This window comes from Leptodactylus fuscus, chromosome 4, assembly GCF_031893055.1.
Source record: "Leptodactylus fuscus isolate aLepFus1 chromosome 4, aLepFus1.hap2, whole genome shotgun sequence".
In the NCBI taxonomy this organism is placed as follows: domain Eukaryota; kingdom Metazoa; phylum Chordata; class Amphibia; order Anura; family Leptodactylidae; genus Leptodactylus; species Leptodactylus fuscus.
The window spans coordinates 156839649-156861633 of NC_134268.1; the positions used below are offsets into that span (position 1 = coordinate 156839649).

The following is a 21985-nucleotide window of genomic DNA, read 5'->3' on the forward strand; positions in this document are numbered from 1 at the left end:
TGTCCATGTGTAGGTTTTATATGAGTGAAGGAGGTTGTTTTTTCTCACATAAAATATATCAATGTTGTTTGGCCCTTTTTAGGGCGAAAATTGGGCTTTATAATAATTATCTTGAATATTTTGAGGACTTTGAGGCTTGTCCCCCTACTGTACTAGCTCCACTATATATCTCTGAGAACTCAGCCCACAAATATTCTTTTTTCACTGACAACATAAGTATTGTCAAACTATGATCACAATGTAATAACGTTAATGACAATTTGATAAGGATAATATTAGATAAAAGCCCCTAGGAATGATTATTTTGTTTGCATTTGTCTAAAAAAAACGTGTGTATTTCCGTGCATTTACCTTGGGCATTTGCAGTTTATCCAGTCTGAAACTGTTGATAAGGGAGATGACCCCTTTCCTGTGAAGCTCGACACTGTAGGCAAGATAACTGGTAGGTCATCATAAGGCACAGGAACCGTGCCACAGGTGGAACAATGGATAATGGGTATAGGAGTGCCCCAGTAACGCTGCCTTGATATTAGCCAATCCCTCAGTTTAGAACTGGTCAGGTGGCCTCCAACCCCTTCGTCCTTTGCTTGGTTTGTTATGGCGTGGAAGGCATCATGTCTCGAGAGTCCTGTAAACTAAACATTACAAGAGTATAATCACTTAAAGCGCTCTGTAGATTACGGACAGTAATTTCATTGCAAGGATCAGGCAGATAAACCGTAATAGAAAAACATTTGCCATGAAAGAGATCTCCCTATTTCATAGTTCACGTTATAGGGTATGCTGACAAAACCTGTATGCAAGTAGTTTAATTTTAGTAAGATCTATCATTTAATACTGCACTATCTGCATCTAAAGTACCTCTGTAAGCCAGTCTTGCAAGCCGTTGCACAACTGTGCTTCTTGTGTTTAACTCCTGCTTGTGTGACAATATGAACACTGGATTAGGGGATAATATCTCTCCTTGAGGAGAGATCACCTTCGCAGGTGTATGGAGTCTTACAAAACCTTTTTCGCTCCACTGGGGGATTATATAAACACTGGCAGAATTCTTTCCTCTCCCTCTAAAGTACAGGACATCACATATCCTGTCCCCTTTTCTGTCTGCTATCTCCCCTCCCTCCCTGTTCCACATGCTATGCAGAAAGCAGCGAGTTGCAAATAGCAAAGCAGCCTCTGTTGTCTATGAAGACAAGCCATGATGGCAATGCTTACACCATATAACAGAGGGGCATGAAGGCAAAAGCAATGTCCATGAAAGGTGGGAACAATAGTGGCAACTGTAGACTTTGCCATTGATAATCCTGCCCATAGCAAGCTCTGGCAACATGAAATGAACTGTGCTGTACAAGGCTGCACAAAGTAATAAAAATGCAACACCATTTGCAAGCAACATCTGTGATCATTTAGACATATCTAGGGATTTAAAATAATTTTTGTAACTCATATTTAGATACTATATGTAAAAAAAACCATACTATGGTAAGTGCAATATCAAACCCAGCCATCAGGATATCTGGTGCCATGCATACACCTATTTACATAGCATGTGCAGTTCTATACCTTTGATGAATTTGTAATTCTTTCGGTACCATCTTCAAGCGTTTCTATAACCTTGGCATAGGGAATACTAAATTTTTTTGCAAACGCAGCATCTTCCAAATTTGTACTTGGAATTCCTTTAAATTGGAATAACAGAAAAAAAGCAAAAACTATAAAAATGAAGAAAATAAATCCAAATAGAGTGTTCTTAGAATTAGAAGTTTTTAAACTAAAAAACATGCATTAGAAAAATCAGGAACTATAGCATTAGTGCTACACAGTTAGGTAAAATAGATTTTCCCAAGCAAGACCACTTTAATTATATGCAATAAATGAATAATAAAATAACAAAACAAGTTTTATTACATACAGTTTCAGAACACATTCCATTAACTTACCAATTTTACAGTCGAGGTAGCCATCAAACTCACATTTTTCAGAGATGATAAGTGGGAGCTCTTGTTTAGTGAACAGATTTACAGCTGACACGCGAGTAAGACAATCTGTAATAACATACCAAAGAATTAGCACTGGACATGAGAGATTCCATTTCACAAGTAAATGCAACTGGCCTGCAGGAAAACAAGTGAGCAAAGTCAACATAGGTATCGGTGGGACCCCACCTATCAGACATTTATGTCCCATCCCATGAATCGGTGATAAATGTCTACTGTGGGACAACCCTTTTTTTTATAACATATGTTCCATCTTTGGAGCTCCTCTGTCATGTGCCAAGAACAAGACGTTACAGTTAGAGATGAGCGAATACCGTTCCTTCGAGTAGATATTCGATTGAATATTAAGGTATTCGCCATATTCGATTCCAATCGAATACCACGCGGTAAATGCAGTAAAAATTCGTATGCCCTCCCACCTTCCCTGGTGCTTTTTTTTGCACCAATAACTCTGCAGGGGAGGTAGGACAGGAAAGAGGAAAATGTAGGCATCGGAAAAAAAAGGAAAAAGTCATTGGCTTGCGAAATAAGGTGATCTTGGATCTATAAGAATAGTGGCAGCCATGTTCGTGTCTTTTGCGGCTGGGATATCGAGACATTGTGCTGAGGGTCAGGCTTCTGCTAAGCAGGAAATAGTCTGAAAACAGCAACACTGCTTGAGGAGTCTATAAACATCAGCTTATAGGCTCATCCTGCAAAAAGTTCTCAAAACCACTTTTTAGGGCTGAAATTCCATAGCGCTGGTATACAGTATATACCTGGGCTGAAGCAACAGAATGGGGCTGAGACTGTAATCGCTGCTGTGGCAAGTCACAATTATAAAACTCCCCTTCACACCATCCGCACTGAAGCAATGGGATGCACTGAACTTCCCCGCTAGCCCCATGTGGGACAGTGACATCAAAGGCCACTTCATCCTCCTCCTCTTTCTCTTTTTTCTGGCTAGCAGCGGCTACTTTAGACTTACAAAAATGGCCGCACTTTCACCAGTATATCAGGCACAATGGGGTAGGCTTTTAAAAACCTTACCACCAACAAGTTGAAAACGTGGGCCATGTGTGGACCGTGTTTGAGTCTGGTAAGCTCCAGAGCCTCTACCAGGTTCCTGCCATTATCCCACACGACCATGCCTGGGCCCAGGTGCATCGGTGAGAAAGACATTGCCGTTTCATCTAGAATGGCATCCATCACTTCGGGGGCAGTGTGTTTTCTGTCGGCCAAGCTGAGCTTCAGCACAACCTGCTGACGTCTCCACACACCAGTGCTGCAGCATTACAGCTCGCAGGTGTGGTCGATGTTGCATCGGAGCAGCAGGCTTTCTGAGAACCCCAGGCATGAATTTTGGGATGGGAGAGGAGATAGATCGCCCCAGTTTGCGACCCGTTTGCAGCATCCACTACATTCACCCAGCCTGTCGTTACAGAGATGCAGTGTCCCTGTCCGCATGCACTTGTCCAAGCATCGGTGGTCAAGTGGACCTTAGAGCAATGCGCGGAACTCAGGGCCCGCCTGATGTTATGGGACATGTGCTGGTGCAAGACGGGGATGGCACACCAAGAGAAGTAGTGACGGCCAGGGGCAGCATAGCGAGGTGCCGCAGCTGCCATCAGGTCTGAGTCTCCACAAGCAGAAACGCCAACATCTCCAGGGCCAGCAGTTTTGAGTTGTGGCCGTTTAAGGTTTAGGCATGTGGGTGGGCTGCGCTGTACTTCTGCCTGTGATCAAACGCCTGGGAGATGGAGATTTGCTGGGAAGAGGCGCATGATGGTGCAGGCAAAAGGAGCAGAGGCAGGAAAAGCGGAGGAAGAGGGTGAAGTCCTCAGAGTGTCAGAGGCAGATGTGGAGGTGTCCTGGCTGGTGGTCTGGACTGCAGCGCCAGCACTGGAAACAGCGGAAGAGTCAGTGTCGGCAACGCCGGCCGACGATTGTCCTGCGTTTGCTCTCTCCCGCTGAGCCCAGTGCTTGCCTTACAAATGATGGCGCATGGCTGAGGTGCTCAGGTTGCTTTTCTCAGAGACCCTATTCAGTTTTGAGTTGCACAGTGTGCAAATTGCACTCAGTTTGTTCTTCGCACATACGTTGAAAAATCTACAAACCATCGAGGGACGTGGCCTCAATGGGTGACTTCTGGGCGAGTGGCTAGGACAGGGAACATCTTGGACCTTGCTGGCTCTGGCCTGGCATCTGTGAAGCAGCTGTCCTGTGCCTTTGGACAGGCCTCTGCCTCTAGCCACCTTTTTTGGTGCTGCGCTTGCCTCCAGATCTACACTGCTTTCCACGCTACACATCACCCCTGTCCAGGTTGGGTCGGTGGCCTCGTCGTCCACAACCTCCTCTTCCAATTGCTCACTCTCCTCTTACTGCAAACCACACATAACCACAGCCTGCCCTGGTGGTAACTGTGTCTCCTCATCATCACTGACTCTACAACCACAAAATCGGCAGGAGATGGCGGATGCTCCAGTGTTTGGGCATCAGGACAGAGAAATTCATCTGTTAGCTTCCGGGATGCGGGAAGTGGTTAGCCAGAGTGAGAGACAGTTAGAGGACCCAAAAACATCTCCTGGGATGGGGGAAAGGGTGGGATGATTGTGCTGGGAAGATTGGACGTGTTGGGAGGAAGGAGGGGCAGACTCTTGGGTATGAACACGACTGGAAGTAGTGGCTGACTGGCTGGTGGAAAAGCAGCTGGAAGCATCATCCGCTAGCCCTTGTACCACCTGTTCCTGGTGCTCGGGCCTGGTCTGCGTTGTACCCTGCTTAACGCAGCTGTCAAGTCAGGAATTGTGATGAGCGCATGCTAATGTTTCTTTAGGTTTAAATTTGTGTCTCCGTCCATATTAATGTAGAGGAAAGAAGGTTTCCAAGTATTTTTCCACTTTCCATATTGAGTTTGGAGTGTCTAGTAGATAGGTTGTGATAGTGGGGTAATACTGGGACTTCGGCGTGTTAGATGCCCCCAGACATGCTTCCCCTGCTGTCCCAGTTGCATTCCAGAGGTGTTGGCATCATTTCCTGGGGTGTCATTGTGGACTTGGGTGACTCTCCTTAGTCGAATTGTGGTTTCCCCTAAAACGAGCATTTTCCACCATAGACTATAATGGGATTCTATATTCAGTCGAATAGTCGATTATTGAGGGGCTACTCAAAACGAACATCGAATATTTCACTACTCGCTCATCTCTAGTTACAGTGTTACACTCATGGTCACTATACAGCTCCTACAGCCGTCTGTTGCTTCATTGAATACTGACAGCTGTGATGGACATACAACGGAAAAAGACCTTCCAGAGATGTGGCCTGGGTAAGAATAGCTGACGACATCCTCACAATGTTTATGCCAAATGAGTACTGTAATTTATATTTAACATATACATCTAGCAAATCTGTCAAATATGAACTTGCTCTAATTTGATTTTGCACAGTTGCTACTTTTATTATCTTGCGTAAGTGCTGCAAATGAAGAAGTTACTATACTGCTAAAATACTACTTTGTGGTGGACTTACTTAACAAACCTGTCTGCACTTGATCTGAGATCCTAAATGCATATTAAACAGTAAAATTAACCAAATAATCAATATCTTACCTTTTCCTTCTGCAAAGGCTTCTTGTAAAGCTCCCTTAACTTTGCTGTCCCCATGCAGTAATCTGTGGTTTGGTAATATAGCAATATGCGATGCACCATAAACAGCCTCTGGGTTCACGGCATAGGCAGAAATCTTTTCTCCAGTTTCAACATTGTCCACCTGTGACAAGGAGAAACAATGATGAGGAGAAACAAACTTGTATTAAAAGCAGGGCTCCAGTCCATCTCTGCCATTGTTAAACATTTAGCAGTGATGTGCAGTAGATGGGAAGACACTTGTCTTTGGATAAGGTAGCAGAAGAGCCTACTGGATCCATCTCCCCTGAAAAACCCATGAAGAAATTTATCAGAATGGCCCATAGGTCAACAGAGGAGAAAAGAGAAGCCAAGATAAAAGTACAAATTCTTGTAGTATGAGCACCTATTAGTATAAATCACAGTCATTCCTTCAGCTGATATGATCTGTTTAGGTGGTTGTGGATGGATATATTAGGGTAAGTTCACAAGGAGTTTTTTGGTCAGGATTTTGAGGCCGTATCTGCCTCAAAATCCTGACCAAAACGACAGCTCCCATTGATTGGTCAGTTCTTTTTTCCCAGAGCCGGTTTTTATTATTATTATTGTTTATTTATATAGCACCACTAATTCCATGGTGCTTTACATTTACATTCGGTTTGTTCCGGCTCCCGGAAAAAGCAGCAAGAGTCTCATTCTTCAGGCTGTTTTGCCTCGCGATTCGACCTGAAGACACTCCCTCCTCCTGACTAGGCCCATTCATTGGGCCTAATCCAGAGTGGAGTGCGTGACTGGATGCCGGGGCAGTGCACCAGCATTCACTTGCGGCTACTCGTATTTTGTACTGGAACCTGAGGCTGCTTCTGCCTCAGGTTCCAGTCCAAAATACTCCGTCTGAACTTAGCCTTAGTGCAGTTTTGCTGCAGCTCCCACAGCTTTTTATCTTATCCTACTAACAAGGGCACTGGTGGGAGAGTCGGACATAAGAAGCCAGTACATGTACATCATCCATTATATAAAGGAAACCACCTACTGCGGCAGTCAGGATACCATAAAGGACCCAGAACCCAGGGGCTTGGTAAGAGAACTAGTTTCTATTTAATGTGTATGCATGAGAGTAGGAGAAGGGGATTATGGTCAAACCACCAATAGGTTAGCATGATGCCCTACATGACCCTGTGCACACATAATTGGTTAAAGGTATTAGGCTTTGTATGCATAGCTTCCAGTTAATCTCACATAAAAAAAAGTGAAAAAGACGATAAGAAACATAACATCATGCATTAAACATAATACTAACATAATACTACCTACCTTTAACATGCAGTCAAAAAAGCAGCCGGTGCAGTCACCAATCCAGTTAGCTTGCATACTTTTAACACCATACCATTCAGGAAGATCTGCTAAAGCCTCTTGCATTGCCTGCAATAAATATATGAAACTTATGATATTACAGTCATAGCAAAAATTAAGATATCTCTATGTAATTTCCATGAGAGGATTACAAATGGAAAAAGGTATACAAAATGACTGAACATTCTGCACATCCCACAGCTTATAATGGAAGTAAAAAAGTTGTCTGTGTACTTCTGGCTGCTTGTTATTCACAAACAGCTTTCCTGACTGTGCTCATAGATTACTCTTTTCCTGTCATGCCTGCATGGTAGATGCTAGAATGGAGTGCGTAGCTAGCTGCATGTATTTGCCCTAAATTTACAGTTCAATATTCCTGTATCCCTTATACGATGGTCACTTGCCATTCCTCAGCTGTTTTCTCTTGTACAGTTACTCCTAGAAAAATGACATGTCAACAAACCAAACTAAACACCAAAAGAATTTTGTACCCAAAATTTTTCTTTGCTAAACAGTCCTGAGAACCAATTTCAAATGTACAAACAAAAAAACACAGAACCAAATAAAGTAACATAAAAGTTCAGAAATTTTTATTAAATACTCCAAAAAATAAATAAAAAAAACATATAAGACACTGGAGGACAACAGAGGAGGATCCACCTAGATGTTTATAGGTGGACAAATACCGCAACCCTCCCACAAATGACTAGCTGGGAGTAACCCAAAAAAAATGACACAATATATATAGAAACCCCAACACTTATAAGTAATAATGGAGATATGTCCATACATACACTGTCTTAAAGAAATAACATTCAGATGGTAACCTACATCCACAATATAATATGGTGACTAGTCTGAATAATAAATAATGTTTGCCACGGCATTATATATACGCCAAAAGGATCAGACAAAGATAACACTGATAAGAAAAAAGACCAGTCATAATGGATAGCAGTACATACCAATTGACATGCTGACAGCGTGATACTATACACAGGGGAGCTCCCAGGGTGCCACTTGTGGGACAAAAGAAGAATGCCTGACGCGCGTTTCGCCTAGCGTGGCTTCATCAGAGGCAAGAAATTATAAGCCATGATGCGATATATATATCCTACATATCAAACATAACAAGATTCACCTGTAATATGATTCATGTGTGAAGCCCCTGTGTAATGCTGCATTTCCGCATGTAGCCGTCGGTACGTGATGACGTCACCACGCACGCGTCACGTGGTGACGTCACCACGCCCATCATTAGATAAATAAAGCCAGCCGATTGCGCACGCGTACACGCATCGGCCGGAGTCCAAAAAGTAGAGGCAGCTGATCTCATGCTGCACTACATTAAAATGGCCACCGGGAAATCATGTGACTATCAAAAGGTAAAATTTAAAGATATAAATATAAGAAATACCCAAATAGTGACAGTTTTAGTAATAATAAAGATAATCTCATATTATAATACTCAGAAGATGACCAATCAAAAGGCTACCAATTACAATAAAAATAGCCAAAATGCATATATAGGATGTTACTAGTTAATTTAAAGGGAAAGCTACAAATATTAATAAGAAAATACCTAAAAATAAATAGACAATACATCTAGATATTCACACAATCTAATAAAATAACTCCTAATATAGAGTATACACATATATAAATTTTGTTCATATGACAATTACACACAATGAAAAAATATTAATAAAATCCCCAAAGAGTATACACATATATAGATTTTATTCATATGACATTTACACACAGTGAAAAAATATAATAAGATCCCCAATTATTCGGAGAAAATAAGTATATGTGAATAAGATCCCCAAAAAGATGGGAAATGTAAAATAAGAAAAAATGTGAAAAAAACGTGAAAAAACAGAAGGTCCAAAAACACCAAGAAGCTGCTCCCAATTCTCCAGACATCCTAAACGAATCGCAGATGAGGCAAAAAAATCCAAATACAGATGAACCTAAGGAATATATTTATAAATATAAATTAGTAAACAACAAAGGACATATACAAAGACAAAAAAATCATTAAAATTTGCGCAAAACAAATAATTACAAAAAGGACTTAAAGCTGACTGCTTCATTAAGCCCAGCCGGGCTTGAAGTGTCCAATTCTACTATCCATCGGGTTTCTTTGCGCAATAATGCCTTGCGCAAATCACCACCCCTACTACCTAGGTGTACCCTGTCAATACCACGTACTGACAGGGTACACCTAGGTAGTAGGGGTGGTGATTTGCGCAAGGCATTATTGCGCAAAGAAACCCGATGGATAGTAGAATTGGACACTTCAAGCCCGGCTGGGCTTAATGAAGCAGTCAGCTTTAAGTCCTTTTTGTAATTATTTGTTTTGCGCAAATTTTAATAATTTTTTGTCTTTGTATATGTCCTTTGTTGTTTACTAATTTATATTTATAAATATATTCCTTAGGTTCATCTGTATTTGGATTTTTTTGCCTCATCTGCGATTCGTTTAGGATGTCTGGAGAATTGGGAGCAGCTTCTTGGTGTTTTTGGACCTTCTGTTTTTTCACGTTTTTTTCACATTTTTTCTTATTTTACATTTCCCATCTTTTTGGGGATCTTATTCACATATACTTATTTTCTCCGAATAATTGGGGATCTTATTATATTTTTTCACTGTGTGTAAATGTCATATAAATAAAATCTATATATGTGTATACTCTTTGGGGATTTTATTAATATTTTTTCATTGTGTGTAATTGTCATATGAACAAAATTTATATATGTGTATACTCTATATTAGGAGTTATTTTATTAGATTGTGTGAATATCTAGATGTATTGTCTATTTATTTTTAGGTATTTTCTTATTAATATTTGTAGCTTTCCCTTTAAATTAACTAGTAACATCCTATATATGCATTTTGGCTATTTTTATTGTAATTGGTAGCCTTTTGATTGGTCATCTTCTGAGTATTATAATATGAGATTATCTTTATTACTACTAAAACTGTCACTATTTGGGTATTTCTTATATTTATATCTTTAAATTTTACCTTTTGATAGTCACATGATTTCCCGGTGGCCATTTTAATGTAGTGCAGCATGAGATCAGCTGCCTCTACTTTTTGGACTCCGGCCGATGCGTGTACGCAATCGGCTGGCTTTATTTATCTAATGATGGGCGTGGTGACGTCACCGCGTGACGCGTGCGTGGTGACGTCATCACGTACCGACGGCTACATGCGGAAATGCAGCATTACACAGGGGCTTCACACATGAATCATATTACAGGTGAATCTTGTTATGTTTGATATGTGGGATATATATATCGCATCATGGCTTATAATTTCTTGCCTCTGATGAAGCCACGCTAGGCGAAACGCGCGTCAGGCATTCTTCTTTTGTCCCACAAGTGGCACCCTGGGAGCTCCCCTGTGTATAGTATCACGCTGTCAGCATGTCAATTGGTATGTACTGCTATCCATTATGACTGGTCTTTTTTCTTATCAGTGTTATCTTTGTCTGATCCTTTCGGCGTATATATAATGCCGTGGCAAACATTATTTATTATTCAGACTAGTCACCATATTATATTGTGGATGTAGGATACCATCTGAATGTTATTTCTTTAAGACAGTGTATGTATGGACATATCTCCATTATTACTTATAAGTGTTGGGGTTTGTATATATATTGTGTCATTTTTTTGGGTTACTCCCAGCTAGTCATTTGTGGGAGGGTTGCGGTATTTGTCCACCTATAAACATCTAGGTGGATCCTCCTCTGTTGTCCTCCAGTGTCTTATATGTTTTTTTTATTTATTTTTTGGAGTATTTAATAAAAATTTCTGAACTTTTATGTTACTTTATTTGGTTCTGTGTTTTTTTTGTTTGAACAAACCAAACTAGTTATAATGGATATATAAGGGGGCAGATTGCTCCTTACTGTACATGACCACAGCCTCAAAGACCAATTCAAAATATGTTTCAGCCAAAATGGGCATCAGAAAACCGGACATCAGGCTTATACAGCCAGAGAACATACTGTCCAGGAAGACCCTGCATAGATTTCAACTTTTCATGAAAACTCAGGTACCCTTTAGATTAATTTGGGAAATTATTAACATGAGGCAAACTAACTTATCTACAACATATGAACTGTAGAAATGTGAAGGCTGCCTTTGACAATAACTTTTCATTCCTTTCTAGCCACTCCCTGGTAGAGGAGGTCCTATTGGAGGAACTCCACTGTATTAACTTTGAAATTACTAATACTATATATATCTATATTGATTTTTAATAGACAATCCCTTTAAGGTTTTAAAGCAGCTTAAATTAGTCATCTGTCAGAACTCAGTACTATTTGATATTCCATCCATGGCTGTCTTAAGAGGATTCCCAGATGTGTGAGCTGAGAATTTCAACCTTCAATTCTAAATATTTTCTGAAACCATTGTTATGGACAATGCTGTCTTTGACAGCATGTCTTGAAGAACACTACCATGCATCTAAAATCTAAGTCTCTGTGGAGTGGGTGCAGTAGCTGAGAGGAACATGTCTCTGGAATGCAGATGTTAAATTTGTTTTCTAAGCTAGAAAGTGGCTCCATGAGTGTAACTATTCACCATATGATGTCACCATGCATCAGAGATGGTTAGCCTTAATTTTCATTATCTTTCTTTGTAACAGATTTGTTTAATTTTGTCAGGGCTGGATGGAACTACCAATGTGAAAGATAGGAGTTCCTTTAATTATGCTCCCCTCTCACAGACCTTGCCTTTATTGCCAGGTGCCTGCATACCTCTATATTACAAGATGTAAGGTAATACTGTGATTATTCAATTTCATAGTACACAGATCTGGTACTGATACTAGCAGTTGCCCAGCATGTGAAACAGGATCCCTCTTTAGAAAGGGAGGGGTGGGGAAAGCCAGGGAGCAGTAATAAGTGATGTATGACCTCCAGTACTACAAGAAGGGTAAGAGAGAAGATAACCATGTGTTCAGAGTATAGGATGTCACATGAGCAGGAGTTAAAATTGAATTACAGTTTTCTTCTAAAATAAGACAGGATCTTATATTTTTTTCTAGGGCTTATTTATAGGGTAAGTTTTACTTGTTTTCCCCATGAACAACAATCACACATTTATGCTTTTAGAAAAAAAACTTCATTCATTCGAATTCTGTATAATCATGTCATCACATTCTGAAAAATCAGCTTAACCCTCTAAATCCTGTATTCCATCATGAATTTCTTGAGATCCTACCGTACAATTTTGGGGAATTTCTATTGTTTTGTTCATCTTTATTCAAAAGTTTTATCAGAGGTGAAAGAAAGAAAAAACTATGGTTCAGGTCCTTTGAATTTTTTCCCCCTGCTATTGCATTCACTCTAGGGGGAAAATATTTTTAGAAGTTGGTATACTGGGTATTTTCAAACACAGGGATACCAAATATGCAAGTATATCACAGTATTTTTTAGTTTTATATGTATTCTAGGGAAAGGAGGGGGGGAGGGGGCTGGATTGAACTTTTTTATTTTTTCATATTTTATTAACCCCCTTAGGGGCTGGAACCTGCAATCATCCCATAGACTGCAATACAACTTTATTGTAATCTATGGGAGATTCACTACATTACTATTGAGGTTGGTCATAGATCAGCCTTAATAGTAATATTCCTATGACAGGCCTGTGAAGCTTCATAAGTCTCCCAGCTGTCCAAGGAACAGGTCAGATCCTGCAATCTCGCCACAAGGGAGCCGTCCTGCAACGAGAAAGGTATGGGGTCAGTCCAGGAGAAGTTATGGTACTTTGCGGGGAGGGGGTTTTACACTCAACAATGCCCGCTATCAGAGTGGACTCTGAAAGAGGGCATTAGCTCTGGTTCTCCACTGTACATTACAAACTGTCTGATAATTGGTCAAAATCTTATTTTGGCTGGCCGCCAAATGAATATTTCCAACATGGGTCATCTATTGTTTTTTTGGTAGAAACCAGAGGCATAACTACCGGGGTAGCAGTGGAGGCAGCTGCCACAGGGCCCGAGACACTAGGGGACCCAGTGACAGCTGCTACCGCTGCAGATTTTTTTTTTTTTTAAAATAGGCTGTTACCTGCTGGTGTAACTCCAGCACGTAACGGGCCCTATTTGCTGCAGTGCTGGGGGCTGCCTGAAGATGGAGAGGAGCTGCCTCCTTCACAGTCCATCTTTTAACAGTAGTAAAGCCAGCAATTGCTGCCTTTACTACTGCACCCAAGCAGGGGCCGCCTGCTGTCTGGGCCCCTGCCGCCCGGCACTTTCATAGTGATGGCGAGCAGGAGAAACTTCTCCTGCCCGCTGTCCCAAGCCCTGTGCCGGCATCTATATTAGTAGATTGAAGGACCTGAGACATGACATAATCATGACATCATCAAACGTTCTTTAATCTACTAACATAGACTCAGTGTCTTTTGTGGGCGGAGCTTCCCGGATTGTACAGGTCAGTGTACAATGGGGGAATGGGTTATAGGCTGTGAGGAAGAGGGGTACATGGGTGTGCAGGCTGTGTGTGAGAAAGTCTGCACCCCCATTCCTTCCTTTCTCACATGCAGCCTGCACACCTATGTACCCCTCCTACTCACATTCTGCACCCCCCATTCTGCCCTATGTGAGCAAGAGGAGGGAATGGGTGGTGTAGGCCGTGTGTGAGCAAGAGGGGTACATGGGCATGCAGGCTGTGTGTGAGCAAAGAAGGTGACCTGGGAGCGCAGGCTGTGTGTGAGCAAAGAAGGTGACCTGGGAGCGCAGGCTGTGTGTGAGAAAGAAGGGGAAATGGGGGTGCAGGCTGTAAGTGAGCAAGAGTGTGGTGGGCCCCGCCACTCCTAGTTACGCCACTGGTAGAAACCCTGCTGTCATTATGAAGGAAGCTCGCAGTACATCTATAACCAATTGCCAGCCAAAATTGGCAATTTGTGTTGACAAGAGTCTAACATGGATGGCCAGAATTGAGTGATCCTGCATCAGCCAAACACACTTCTCAAAGTTCTATGCCTATGAAATAGTAACAGCTCTCTAAGGATGTAAATTACTTTTCTATTTGTGGGCTAGTGGCAGGAGCTTTGCTGCATTTTTTAAAATGTTTGTATACACAGAATTTGTGATTTGTTAGAATTTATAGACAGAAGAATGTTCTATTTTGTATCTGGTATATACATAGCCTGGTAGCCGCCCATTGCGAAATCGTATACCCCCCCCCCCCCCCCCCAAAAAAAAAAAAAAAAAAAAAGATCACAGTTACACAGTGCATACCATAATCTGTCTTTTTCGTCAGATTAATCAATGTCCGTTTTTGACAAATCAATAGAGCTCACAATGTACTTTTTTTTTCCCTATCAGTATGTCTTTGGAATATGGAATGGAAATCCATGCAAACACGGGGAGAACATACAAACTCCTTCCAGATGGTTTTTTGCCCTTGGCGGGATTTGAACACCAAGACTCCAGCGCTGCAAGGCTGCAGTGCTAACCACTGAGCCACTGGCCCTTTCGTTTTTTTTTTTTCTTTTCCTTCTTTCTGAACATGTTCAGAAAAGAATTAAGAGGGGAAATGGATTGGAAAACAGACACAAGCAGATTACTATTCGCTGGTAATCCATTTGTGTTCAACTTCCATAGACCTCAATTAAAAAAAAAAAAAATTCTGTATGAAGAAGTGTTGCAAGTCCGACTTTTGCCTCCGTCCAAAAGAGCGAATATACGGCGGAAATGCTCAAAACGCACACCTGCGGTTTGTTTTAAAATCAATGGCTTTTTTCACAACCCATTCCAAATTACTTTTTATGATCTTTAGATGGATCACAGAACCTGTTTCCATGTGGAGACCACAAAGCAAATGTGAACTTAATTTTAATCAGATATTTCTATGGTATACTGCAGGACAGTTATAAGAATTTCATAAGTTTCTTAACTTTCATTGACAAATTCTTTAGGTTTATACAAAGACTCAACATTTACAGTGCTGACCCTTGTTTTCCAAGACTTCAATTGGTGATCCGCCCTAGCATACAATTTCAGTTTGTTTACCAAGCCACTTAGTTATCACTTCTGTATTGTGACTTGGCGCTCCACCATGCTGGAAGTAGCCTTGTTCATCACCACATTTCTTCTGGATCATTGGAAGAACTTGCTCTAAATGTGTGTCAGTCTGCAAAACTTTGAGCCCCAACTGCAGTGGTATCTTAAAAATGACTTACGGTACTATAGTGTCCTGAGAATTGTCTGTACTACATGTCTATTGCAATGTAAGTGGCAACCGATATACTTATTTATGCATAAAGAAACTAATATATATATATATATATATATATATATATATATATATATATATATATATATATATATATATATACACACACACACACATTTGAAATTTACTTTACCAAGCGCCCTATATCAAGAACATCTGGCAATGACTGCGTTAATGAACACTCTCTGCATCCGAGAGAAATCTCACTGTATTCCGCAGGGTAACGCAATTGCTGACAATCACAAAGCTCCTCAAAACATAGATATTTAGCATCAAAGACCAACATGTGGAGAACAGTCACCATGGCAACCGATTATGTCTGCCCAAGATGAAAACATGCAAAGCTGCTGATTTGAATTACAATGCTCCAAAGTTCCTTTGCCATCTATATTATCCATGCATGTGTGCCTATTAGTAAGAGTAAGTGTCCCAATGCCGCTGGTAATTACTTCTATGCAGCACTACAGAAAGAGGACAAAAATATTAACCAACTCCCTCCAGGCCAATAACAAGACAGCGCTGTCTTCATAAAGCACGAGAACAACTTGGCATTTAGCGGACACAGATCAGCAGCTGGGAGTTCCCACAATCAGGTTGTCTATTTCATACATTTGACATAACAATATATGTTATTTTTGACAATAATATATTTGAAATTTATTAAGCTGTCTAAGGCCCCACGGGCCGGAAACGCAGCTCTTTACCACTATGGAGTTAACACATCGTGGTTCTTCCCGCAGCGCTTTGAACAGAAAGTTCATGGAGTTTTCCTCTGCGGACTTTCTGTTACAATTATATCTACGGGGAAGCCTCCGTTGTTTCCGTAGACATAGTTGACATGCTGCCATTTTCAAAACCGTAACTGTTTTGGAAATTGCGGCGTGTCTATACTGCGATTTTTCCTGCAAAGTGGGCATCAGATTCGCATGAATCCCATCAACTTTGCAAGTACTGTAAAACGCTGCGATTTTTCTCGAATTACAGCGTTTCTGTCCCCGGCCTAAGACTGAAGCCTCATGTTACAAAAACGCCATGTTTTTGCCGCAGTGGAAGTGGCTAATCCCATCCACAAATTGCAGAAAAAATCTGCAGCGGAAAAGCTGTTTTTTCAAAAACACTTCCATTTCTGATAATTGCAGCATGGCAATTACACCTGCAGGAACACTGGCGTTTCCCGGATAGGTATAATAAGGGCAGAAAGTCCACAGAGGAAAACTCTGCAAACGCTGAAAATGCAACACGTTTCCAACGCTTTTTTTTTTGCATCTTTTATTTATTTATTTTTTTGCTGTGTTTGGCTTTGTGTGGCCTTAGCTTAAAACACAATTGGCCATAGCAAACAATCAAAAAGCATCTTTTAATTTAAATTCTGCTTTTGAAAAATGAAAGCTGTGCAATGATTGATTACTATGGGCAACATAAACCGTTTTTCTTTAAATGTTTAAATAAAGTTTCATTTATTTTTTTCAGAAACCAACAGTGCAGTCTAATTCATTAACAAAAACTGCCTGTGTCTTTAAAGAGAACCTTTCACGTCCTCATCGATGTACGGTATTATATAGAAGTATTATATATTCTATAGGGAGGAGGGAGTAAGGGGGAAGGAATACTGTAAGTTACCAATCATTTCCTCAAGTGAGCAGGGAATCAAGAGAATCATCTTAGGGTGTGTTCACATGACAGAAAATGAAGAGGTATTCCTCTTCATTTTCCACTGCCAGCATTTTCAAGCGGTCTAGCCACGACGGGATGTAGTGCATCAGCATTCTGTCAAGGCATCCCACTCCTGATTAGGACCGGATGAATAGGCTTGAGCCCCAGAGCCCAGGGTCAGAATCCGCAGCAAGATCGAGCAGGACGCTTCTTTTTTCCACGTTCTGCTGCAATCTCTACCTCCAATTGAAAACAATGGGAGGCAGAATCCTGATCCAGAATTGGGGGCTAAATCCGCCACCAAATCCATGGCAAATTCCCCCATGTGAACACAGCCTTATAAAAGCTATCTTAATATGCACCACAGAAGTTTTACAACTTTTTCGACAAGGCCTGCCCTACATAAATGCTGCTTCTTTAAAAAACAGCGCCGTTTTACAGTCACTGTAAAGTAGATGGGATTCTAGCGAATCCCATTCCCACTTTGCGATAAAATTTGCACAGTGAACACACCGCGATTGACAAAAATGTTGCGTTTTTTTGAAATCGCAGCATGTCCATTATACTTACAGAAACGCCAGCGGTTTCCCTATAGGAATAATTGAAGCACAAAATCCACAGGCGATAACCTCTGCAGACTCATGAATTGTCATGCATTCCTGCCGCTGTGTTTCCTGCAGCGTTTTTTTTTTTTTACTGAGTGAATCCAGCCTTATAAATACCAGAAATTAGGTTTTAAAAGTCTGAAATTTTTATTTAATTTCAAAATAATTATAAATCAATAGCCCCGAATCCAGTTCTAGCAGATTAATCATTAGGTGCACCATGAAAACAGAACACATCAGACCTAGGCACAGGTAAAAGACACGCAAACATTTCGTTTTCTTGCACGTTACCTTTGCATAAACTGTTGTTTTAAGGAACCACTGTTTTAAATACTTTTGCTCCACTTTAGCCCCAGAGCGCCACGAGCAGCCATTTTCATCCACTTGCTCGTTAGCAAGCACGGTCTGATCTACAGGATCCCAATTAACCAAGGCCTGCAATCAAGAAAAGAATTTGATAGACACAATTTAAAGACTGTCATATTTTCAAGGTTCTAGCAGCATATTGAAGCCTACCAATACAAAAAGGATATGTTTGCTATAGCAACCAATATTCCTGGCGTGTGAATGTGTATATATATATATATGCAAAAATTGGTTGCTATGGATAATATGTTCCTTTAGTTTGCATTAATTTTCATACATATGCAAAGGCGCATTTCTTATTGTTCTTGTGTATACTGTTTATTTATCAGAAATGTATACTTCAAGAAAGATAAAGTGACTGTACAGTAGTGATCCCGAACATCCGGAGTAAGCCTGTACTGACAGAGGTAACGGTCTGATATTAAAGGGCAAAAATGGAGAACCCTTTTAAATTTTAAATCATCAGGGGGCATTGAAAAGAACAGGTCTCCTCCAGAGTTCCGCTGAAGCCGCTGATCGGCCTTTGCCATCATCTGACCATTGAGTCCAATCAGTGAAGGGCCTGAGATGTCACTAACCGCGGCTTCAGTGGAACTCCAGAAGAGGCTGACGAAGCAGAAGAACCGGGACACACAGCAGAGCTGCAGGGACTGGTGAGTATGCATTTTTCCCCCCAATGCCCCCAGCTGACTTAATAGTTAAAAGGGTTGTCCATTTCTGCCTGTACAACCCCTTTAATTTTTCTCAGTGCTTGCACACTGACTCTTTTTTTATTTTTATTTTTTGCAGTTGCATTAGGCCATATCATCCATGACTACAGCTTCGCTACAATGGCTGAGGGAGTCTGAGACACACCTCCTACCTCATCATTGGTTCTAGCTGCTATTATCTTCCTCCTCCGTGCTGCTATGTCTCAGAGGGGAGCTGAGGGTAGTATTATTATAAAGTACAGATTACTAAACCACTGAGGGAAATGCCATTATTAAGAAACATACTGTATATACTGATGGTAAAACAGCTTTCATTTTTTTATCCTTTTAAAATAAAAGGTCTGGTTCACATTTAGAGAAACTATTCTAGTATATTAGAGCAATGAGAGAACAGCGCTTTCATAGCACATTGTTATTACCAGATCTGTAGTCTTTCCAAGTCAGAGCATACTGATAATACAGCAGGGAAGCCACATGAATACATATTATCTGACCATTTTGTCAGCCCCTCTGAGGCATGCTGTAAAAACTAAAGATATCTGCCTATGGACACTCCTGTGTATAGAGAGTGATTCCAATAATACCACTCTTATGCAATGTGTGCGATATAATTGCTGCTACATAACTTACTAATACATTGGGAATTTTACCATTGCATATTACCCTGGGTAAAACAGAAAGAGACTCTTATTGAGCAGTTAACTTTCTCAAGTGTTAGGCAGCAGGTGCCAAAGCAACGAAAATCTTACAAATCTCAAAAAGTATATAGGTTTTACTTTTATACATATCACCACACACATATAATGTTGGGCACAATTTCTGGCAACTATTGTATGAAAAAAACATAGCTGAAATGAGGCAGGAGCAAAGGAGGGCAAGAAAAAGGAACTGGTGCATAACAGTAAACAAAGACTACAAAACACACATGACCATGGACTGTATATCACTAGAGATGAGCGAACACTGTTCGGATCAGCCGATCCGAACAGCACGCACCCATAGAAATGAATGGAAGTACCTGTGACGCTGACTTTGCCGGCGGCCGGCGTCATAGGTGCTTCCATTCATTTCTATGGGTGCGTGCTGTTCGGATCGGTTGATCCGAACAGTGTTCGCTCATCTCTATATACAGTATCACATGACTATCGACTGTACATCACATGACCATAGACTAATTTTTAACCACTGGGAATAAGCAAAATTAATTCAGCAAGCAAACATCTAGAAAACCGTGAGGAATTGGTACAGAAACTACATTGGAAAATTTTATATCTTTTCATTATGCAAATAATATTTGTCTCCCAATAATGGTCTGAAATTGGACAACTTTCATTTTTTTAATTTTAAAGAGAACCTGTCAGTAGGTCTGGTAAGCTGAATGACATAAGTTGCGAAAAGGCAGCTTTTTTTTTTTTTTTTTTTTTTTTTTAATTACTGTAGATATTGTTGCTGGGTTTTTTTTTAGCCAAAGCCAGGAGTGGAGTGAGCAGAAGGGAGAAGTATAAGGGTAAGTTCACACGGGTTTTTTTGGTCCGGAACCTGAGGCGGAGGCCGCCTCAGGGTCTGGACCAAAAAAGGGGTAGCCTCGACTGAATGCTGGTGCACTGCACCGGCATTCGGTCGAGCACTCTGCTCCAGATTAGGCCCAATGAATGGGCATAGTCGAGAGGATGGAGTGTCTTCAGGCCGAATTGTGAGGCGAATCGGCCTGAAGAATGAGCATCTCGCTTCTTTTTCCAAGAGCCAGAACAAACAGTTCCCGGAAAAAAGACCTGACCGGCTCCCATTGACATCAATATGAGCCGTCTTTTTGGTCAGGAATTGAGGCCATATTTGACTCAAAATCCTGACCAAAAACCCCTGTGGGAACCCTAAGAGCTTCCTAGAGATTTCCCATACCTTTTGTAGCCATTATTACAAAATCTGCAACAAAAAATGCTGCGTTTCCGCAACGTGGGGCCTTAACGTTTACTCAAATTAGAGTAACACTGCATGATATACTGCACACAGAGACCCCAAATCACAGTCTTGCCACCCACTCAGCAAATATAAACTAATTTGGGTATAATTTACATTAAAAGGGCTTTTACTTTTGGAACAGCTTAACAGATTTTGAGAAACAAAACATGAAAATGCTCAGTGTAACAGCATCTATGAGATCATATAATGTAGATACTAGTGAAGCGGCACACAGTATGTAGTGAAGAGGTACTCGGAGAAGGACTAACTCCATATAGTCATGTAAACGAGATCCCCAGTTTGACAAGAAATGGTCCTTGTACAACTAGATAGAGGTGAGGCGCCCAGCTTCCTAATATATACCGTAACTATAACTGTGGCAAACTGCAGAAATAGTATGCACTTTTACCTGAGTAACACTCCCCAGTATGCGCAGACTAATTTGACCTAAGTAAGAGGTATGGTAATATCCACAGGAAATATTCACAATTTACTGTAAGTTCTACATTATGGGTTTATTTCCAGTGAAAAGGTTGTAATGTTTAACCTTTATTTCAGCTATGAAATTCCCAGAGTGATTACAAAGATCGATTATTCTCATGCAAGCTGACACTTCCCCACATACTACAACTTTGTATCATTAGGAAGTCACTTTTTTGTCATTTTTTTTTAAATGGTTGCCAGATTTCAGTGCAGCACATTTGTACACGTCAGTGACGACAGCCAAGACCAAATCACTGGATTCAGCAGTGGCATCAGCCCCAGTAAAAGTCATGGTTAGCACTGTCTCTACTCTCAGACTTGGTAGCCTCACATAGTCCAGCACATCTTATTCTGTCTATCTAGAGTCAATATTTTTTACATGTATCTTTATACACAGATGCATTCGACTATATGAGTGTCTTGGGCAACTATTGGAATCATAGTAACAGTGTGAATTTCATTAATGACATACTGTGAATCTATGCCACGAAGAATTGAGGCAGTTCTGAAGGCAAAAGGGGGTCCAACCCGTTACTAGCATGGTGTACCTAATAAAGTGGCCGGTGAGTGTACATGTGATTGGTTTTGTACTCTTTATCTATCACATTTATACTCATTTATTTTAAACACTATTAGGGCGAGTTCACACTGAGTATACGCCAGCTTATTCTGAACGTAAAACACGTTCAGAATCAGAGGTGTATAAAGCAGTTCCCATTCATTTCTATGGGAGCCGGCATACGAGCGTTCCCCATAGAAATGAATGGCCTGCTTTTTTCACTACGAGCGCTCCCATTGAAGTGAATGGGATGTGCTGGCGTGTACGGCTAGCTCTGCTCATGCCGAGCCGTACACGCCAGCACTTTCCATTCACTTCAATGGGACTGCTTGTAGTGAAGAAAGCAGCCCATTCATTTCTATGGGGAGCGCTCGTATACCGGCTCCCATAGAAATGAATGGGAACTGCTTTATATGCACTGATTCTGAACGTGT

General features: G+C 40.9%; 1 protein-coding gene across 1 annotated transcript in view; it reads right to left on the reverse strand.

The window, feature by feature from the left end:
- Window positions 1–21985, reverse strand: part of LARS2 (leucyl-tRNA synthetase 2, mitochondrial) — a 142622-nt gene that overhangs the window by 39364 nt on the left and 81273 nt on the right. Inside the window, exons 7-12 of the mRNA XM_075271251.1 lie at window positions 17766–17909; window positions 6914–7021; window positions 5585–5744; window positions 1941–2045; window positions 1564–1679; window positions 352–635 (exon numbers count right to left, since the gene is read on the reverse strand). Of these exons, the coding sequence (XP_075127352.1) occupies window positions 352–635; window positions 1564–1679; window positions 1941–2045; window positions 5585–5744; window positions 6914–7021; window positions 17766–17909 (917 nt within the window). The remainder of the gene's footprint in view (window positions 1–351; window positions 636–1563; window positions 1680–1940; window positions 2046–5584; window positions 5745–6913; window positions 7022–17765; window positions 17910–21985) is intronic.